At 57.1% G+C, this 6,707-nt stretch overlaps 1 protein-coding gene across 4 annotated transcripts in view; it reads right to left on the bottom strand.

Moving 5' to 3' along the window:
- Positions 1-236: 236 nt before the first annotated feature.
- EBF3 (EBF transcription factor 3) overlaps positions 237-6,707 on the bottom strand; it is a gene marked incomplete at both ends in the record, with an annotated part of 114,028 nt that continues 107,557 nt past the window's right edge. For 2 of the 4 annotated variants that reach the window (XM_081105393.1, XM_081105394.1), the window contains 6 exons: positions 1,951-1,968; positions 2,893-3,005; positions 4,000-4,089; positions 4,589-4,777; positions 5,758-5,935; positions 6,530-6,595. In XM_081105393.1, coding sequence (XP_080961519.1) covers positions 1,951-1,968; positions 2,893-3,005; positions 4,000-4,089; positions 4,589-4,777; positions 5,758-5,935; positions 6,530-6,595 — 654 coding nt within the window. Of the gene's footprint in view, positions 1,969-2,892; positions 3,006-3,999; positions 4,198-4,588; positions 4,778-5,757; positions 5,936-6,529; positions 6,596-6,707 lie in introns of all 4 variants that reach the window. The other 2 variants (XM_081105391.1, XM_081105392.1) reach the window with 2 other exon arrangements.

Below are 6,707 nucleotides of genomic sequence, written 5' to 3'. Positions count from 1 at the left end.
CTCCCTCCCCCCCCAGAAACCTCCGGCACCCGAGGTGAGCGTGGGAGGCGGCAGGAGGCGGCAGGACCGGATGCAGCGAGGGACCCGGCAGGCCCCGGGTTTGTGCTTGAGTGTGTGTGTGTGTTAACACCGTACGTTTCCAAATGAGATCGGATTAACAGTTGTGGTGTACGCCTGCGATGAAATCGCACAAAGGATCTTTAAAGAAGTCCACTTTTAAGGCATCAGAGAAGTTCATGTGGCAGACATTTTTAATTAAAACATCAGAAGTAAATTTTATTTTAAACTTTAGGCCTCTGAATTTTTCCAGTAAACACAGTTCAGCTATGTGGCAAAAGTCATGGGTGGCAGCTAAAATGACTTTTTACATTCTACCAAAAAAAAAATATTAATAATAAAATAAGGACACAGCCCCAAACGGTGTCCCCTCTGCACGGCCGTTCCACATGCACAGACTCTACTAGGACTTGTCACAGCCGGTGGCACCGTTTTGTTTTGACTATACAACAAACGTTTTTTTGTTTTCAAAAGTATTTGTTCAGATAACTTAAAAATAATATAAAAATAAACAATGAATTTGACTTTTCCTCAAAATAAAAAAAGAAAGGATGAAAAGTCTAAATAATAGCAAATTATTTTTTAAGTACAAATGAAACGCAAGGACACGGATGCACTTTAACGAAACAGACGAGAGAGACAGTCTTGGCTTAATGCTCTTCCCGGCGTCGCAAACACTGGGCCTTGACCCAGAACCAACGCGGACGAGAAAAAGGAAAAAAGATGGCGGGGAAAGCAATGTACAAAATTTCAACGATAAATACAATATTTATAATTGATATGTTACAAAAGAAAGTCCCTTAGCAACTGTAAGTGTTCATGGAAAAGTGTTGAATGAGACCATTTTATTCCTTATAGGACACATAAGGAATAAAACTTGGTGGGTTTTTTTTTTTCTCTCTAAATAGTTAAGTGGATCTGAAAAAAATTCAAGACAAGTGTATAAATATTTAGCTACAACTTTGGCAAAATCACAAAAGTCTACAATTTTATAACCACATACAAAACACATCAGGGGAGAAGGATCTAGAAGTCAAAAGGACAACTTCTGGTACAAGAAACATGGACCTCACAGTAGCCTAAGAATGCAATCGTATACAGTACTAGCAAAAGTGGAAAAATGTCGCAGATCACGCTTGCTTAACAGGAAGCTCTAGCAGTGGGAGAATAGTTTAACCAACAGACAGTAGCATTTTTTTTTTCTCTGTCAGTGTGCTTGTTGAAGGCAAGAGAATTCAATATCAAAGTTACAATTTCTAACTACAATAAGTTACAAAGTTTCATTTCATTAAGATGACGGTAAGCAATGGTGAGCCCTCCCTCCCTCCCTGCCACCCCCAACTCGAATCATATAGTCATCCTCTCTCCCAGGTCGATGGCTCACACCTCCTTGGCCCCCTTGGTTCACCACAGAAAAATATTTCACATTATAGAGATACACAACCATCGCGACTCTAAGGATGAGTACAGAAAAATGTCCGGAGGCATTTCCCTCAGTGTTTGTTTCATGAGCATCAAAACGGTGCATTCACAAAGTTTCTCCCAACACATAGCAAGTACGAGACACAGCCAAGACGGAGTCGGAAACTCTATACAAAATAGCGTCGCTTTCTTCTCCTTGTTCTTCGGGACCGAGACGTGTGAAAATGTATGAAAAGCTCAGTCAGTACAATGGAATCGTTCATGAAGGAGTAGGCTGTTCTGCCTGTCGGCTCTTAAGAGTTTAAATAAAATCTTTAAACAACGTCTTTCGTAGCATTTCGACTGCTGCTGACGTATTTGAAGATACGGTCTCCACCAGCATGTCTCAATACACTCAACGTGTCCCCTGAAGTCCGTCCCGGGGTGCTGGGTGCTGCGGAAGGCAAAGAGAGGTCCCTCACATCGGCGGGACTACCAGCCCAGACATAGCTGCAAGAGAGGGAGCAGAGGGTTACGGGGGGGGGCGGGCGGGCGGCGGGGCCGGCCTCCTCTCTGCGTCATTCCTCCGTGTCCTCGGGGCTGCGTAACTCTCCATTAACCAGCCTTGGGCTCGGTTAAGGCGTGGGGGGACCTACTGCAGGGGACAGGGTGCACATGGGGACAGACCCTGCTCAAGCGCTCCTGTGGAAGGGGGGGGTCTCCGGCCTTTCCGGAGGGGGGGGGGCGGGGGGAAGGCTGTGCTAGACACACCGCAGTGGCTTGTGTGTAGCGGACGGAGGCCCCGACTCCCCAGAGGCCACCTCTGTAGACAGAATGGACTGACCTGCTCTCTCTCCCTAGGCGAAGCCGGGACACGCCTCAGGCTCCCCTCTGCTGATCGCTGGGTATCGTAAGGGTGAGTCGTGGGCCCCCAACATCAAAGCCACGGCATGGCCCAGGGCCCCAGAGAGATGCAAGTCCCAGCTCGGCCTCAGGGAGTCCTCCAGTCTCCTCTCGGAAGGAGAGAGGAAACGGTGCCAAAAGGCCCAGGGCAGCGGGCGCCTTCCGGTGGACTCCTGGCACGAATGTCATTTGAAATCTTTTAACTTTCGTGTTGTTTAATTTTTGTCAGAACGATGGTTCTCATTAATTTATGTATCGCACATTAATACACTTGTTCACGTAGTGATGCGCGCTTCAATTTCCCAGCTCATTAATTCCAACAATATTAATTTATCTCCGACTCACCGTTACAAGTCTATGGAAGCCCCGCGTGTGTACACAGGGCTCACGTGACACCACCTCGCCAGGGGCCCGGCCCCGTGGGCGGTGGGCAGGCCCCGGCCCCGGCCTTGCGAGCAGCGCTGGGGCCCCGGGCGTCCCTCTCACACACTGACAGGTGTTGTGAAGACAATGATTTCAAATCACTGATACCTTTCCAGGTCCTTTTTTGAGCATTAGTTCATCAAAGTGAAATATGCCACCGACTTCACAAAAGGGCCAGTTAGTCTTCTCCACGGGGACGTCCTCAGCACCCAGCAGAGAGCCTGGCACACAGTAGGCGCTCAGTGAATACTGGTGGAAGGGGCTCGTGTGTTTAAAGGAGTTACTGGATTGGATTTCACCGGGAGGAGCAGAGACCCAAGGTGTCTGAAAGAGGCCAGAGGGTGGCCCTGAATCTCAGCGCCTGGGGCCTCGGGGCACCCCAGAGCCACGGGCAAGTGGGCGCCCACGTGGCCCCGCCTGCCACACGCGGCACAGGCCACTGCCCGGGGGACCCAGCCCTGGGCGGCGCTGGGGGCCTGCTCAGCGTGTCCCAGCTGTGAGCAGCTGTGTCCGGGAGGCGCCTCCCTCTGCCCTCGGGGCCAGCCCTTCTCCTTGAGTCTTTGGAGGAGACACTTAGAAACCAGCTCCGCCTGGCACGGCCCAGGCCCACTGCCCTCTGCAAGGACGGCCGGCCAGGAGGGGCTCTGGCCTGTTGGTCCAGGCCCCGGAGGGCAGGCTGCTCTGAGATGGGCCCGGCCGGGGACACTCTGACCCTCCACCGGGCCCTGGGGTCCTCCGCTGCCTCTGAATAAGGAGGCTGTGGCCGCAGGAGCTCCCGGCGGGGCCTGTGCCCGGCGGAGCCTGTGCCCGGCGGGGCCTGCGCCGGCTCTGGCAGCCGTGGCCCTGAAGGCCTGTGCACAGAAAGGGTCTGAACGCAGACCTGCTCCTGCCTCCCCAGGGGGCTCCCTTCCCTGAGCTGCACCAGGAGGACACAGGCTGTGTTGGGAGCTAAGGAATCTGGGTGTCATTTCTGAGGACAGGCTGAGGTAGGGGCGCCTCGAGGGGGACCACAGGGAGCATGCAATGGTGGGGGCGCTGCAAGGCCTCCGAGAATGTGCCAAAGGAAGGGCCAGGACTCCTGCCGCCCAGGGACACACCCAGCATGGTCTCCACCCTGGCCTCACGGCCCAGCCTGCCCTCGGGAGGCCCTGGGGACAGTCCCACCAGGGCTCCCGGAGCCCGCCCCGCCCGGCCCCAGGCGCGCACCGCCCTCACCTTGGAGTCCGTTCCCGTTGGCGCTGGTGCAGGAGGGAGGAGGAGAGGCTTGGGGCCGGACCACGGGCGCAAAGGCGCTCTTTTGTTTCACTGCAGAGATGACATTGGCAGGTGAGAATGAGAAAATGCCGTGGGCACTGCTACAGTTTGAAGGGAGGGTGACCGAAGAGGCTGCCATGGTGGGGCTGGACGGCACTACTGCAACAAAGCAAACACGGTCAGGACGCGCGGCGCCGTGCGGCACACGACACAGAGACTCGCGGGCCGCCGGGGACAGCGGGGCCAGGCACGCATGCCAGTCTCCGCGTGGCCCCTCTCTGGACAACAGGCAAACGCTGTGTCGGACTCGGTTCCAATTGGGCGGCCCCGCGTCATTCCGATTGGGTTTGGGTTTGGGTTTGGGTTTCCAATGCGATCGCATGGGGCCCGATTGAGGTCAATTTCCTGTCGCCAGGTGGGCGCCCAGCCTCCACAGCCACCCTTCCTCGTGTCCAGTAGCTCACATCACAGAACATCCAAGCAATGCACACATTTGACTTTGAGTGAAAATGAATCTGTGCGATGACGTGTGACAAAAACAGACACTTACTGCCGTAGGGAGAGTTAGCGGAGGAGCCATTAAGAAATCCAGGCGAGCCAGGGACCCCTAGATTGGCCATGGCGCCACTTCCATATCCATTCATGCTAGTGCTCACTGTGTTGTAATTGGACTGCTGGGGAGTACTGCTGGGGACGTAGCCTCGCGGGGACACGCTGCTTGTATTGCGACTGTAGCCGACTGTTAAAATCCCCCCCGCCCCCCCGGCCAAAAATAACATTATTATCAGGGAGAGACACTGGGGGGGTTTCCCCGCAAATCTGTATCATATAGTAAACATTTCTCATCGACCTCCTGCGGTGCTGGTGCCCCCGCGCCCCTAGCAGCTCCGACAGCCTCGTCTCGCCCGGGGACCCCTGGCCGCGCGTGTGGCCGCCAGGCCCGGCCCGTCCCTGCTGGCCTGGACGGCCGGAAGCGCGCTTCGATCTACCCGTCAGCCGCTTGCGGGTCTCGCTAGAAGCAATTACCAACAGCTCAGACTCCCGGTCGGGCCCCACTAGGTGAACCCACGCCTCCGCAGACCCTCAAATGCCATGGCTGACGAGAAACGCTTGTCTGTGGCCAGACGCCCCATAAAAGGCTGTGTGGGGGGGGTCACTTTTCCAGCTGCGGTTTCTGTGAGTGTGGGGAGGGGCCGGGAAAGGGCTCCCTCCCACCATGGGGTGCGCAGAACCCCCTCCCGCAGCATAGCTGAGCTGCCTCTGGGGCGACTGCCTGCAGGATGTGTAAGAGGAGGCTGACAGCAGGGGCTGCACCCCACTGCCCCAGCCTGGGATGGGGGCGTGGTGGGGAACAGGCACTTCTTTACACTTGATCATGACAGACTGAGAAACCAAGTCCCACCCACGCAGCATATCTGAGGAGAGCCCCGCCGACTGACCCATCCCAGCTACCCTGTGGCTCACCCAGACTCAGGAAAGCCAGGTGGCTCACAGATAAATTCAAGGAAACGTCTAGCAAATAGCATACCCTGAGTGCAAGCTGACACGGCTGCTACAGGGGTCCTGGGGCCTCTGTTCTCTGCACGGCGCTTGTGGGCAGAGCCGCAGAGGACCGGGCACTGCCCACGCCCCGCGGGACTGGGGACAGGCCAGCTGTGGCCAACTCTCAACCGCCCCCAGCAGGGTCCGGGAAGGGGTCCGCCCTGCGCGGCCACCTACCTTGGTCGTTGGCTTGCGATGTCTCGGACACGTTCACGGCCAGCTGGCTGCTGAAGGAGTTCACACCCATCATGCCCGTGTGCGCGGGGGTGTTGCCCAGCGTGGGGATCTGGTTGTGGTTGCGAGGGACGCTGTACAACGCCTCCGCGATGTCCGCTGCCCGCTTCAGGATGATCTCCTGGCCAGGAGGGGAGCCCGTCACCGGAGGCCGGGCTCGGGGGCCGCCCCCCAGCGCCCAGTCTGCGTGGAGCCGGCAGGCCCCCGGGAGCGCAGCCCCAGCCCCCGCCCCGCCCACCGCACCTCCCTGGGGAAAAGGATGGCGGTGGCCACCGTCCCTGGGGCGGACTGACAACTGCCTTTTCAATGGGGCAAGGAATTCCCTTAGGAAGGTCGTTCAGGGTGCTTCTGGGACGGCACGTCTATATTCCTCACCTGCAGCCCCCAGGCCCCCCCGCAGGGCGCACCGGGGCAGAGCAGGGGCACATCCCCAGAGCTTCTGTGCCACAAGTCCCGGCAGCACCCACAGTCCACCAGCCCCTGAGCCCACTGGGTGGATGCCAAGGTGCTTCTGTTCCTGTGGCAAGTCCTGCTCTGGTCCCTGACCCTGACCCTGACCTGCCATCTCCTGCTTGAACAGTTAGCATGAGGGCACAGACACGCGGGGAGGCTGCCCCACTCCCGCCTTGTGGTCAGTGGCTGTGCCCAGGCCCACTGGCTGTTCACGGGCCCCGGTCACCCCAGGAAGGGGGGGGTGTCCTCCGCCACCGCCTACCTGGTTGTTGTGGGGCATCCCGTATAAGGCTTCCACCAGGTCGGCCGCCCTCTTGAGCAAAACTTCCTGAAAGAAGAGAAAAGCAGTGACCACTGGAGGAACTAGTGCGCCCCCCGAGAAAGCGGTAAATTCAGTTACACTGCGGGCGGGAGACCCCCGAGAACCCCCGGCAACCCCG

This window comes from Myotis nattereri, assembly GCF_964212035.1.
Source record: "Myotis nattereri genome assembly, chromosome: 13".
NCBI classification, from domain to species: Eukaryota; Metazoa; Chordata; class Mammalia; order Chiroptera; family Vespertilionidae; genus Myotis; species Myotis nattereri.
The sequence above is the reverse complement of the archived record's forward strand: the minus strand, read 5'-3'. Positions and strand labels throughout refer to the sequence as shown.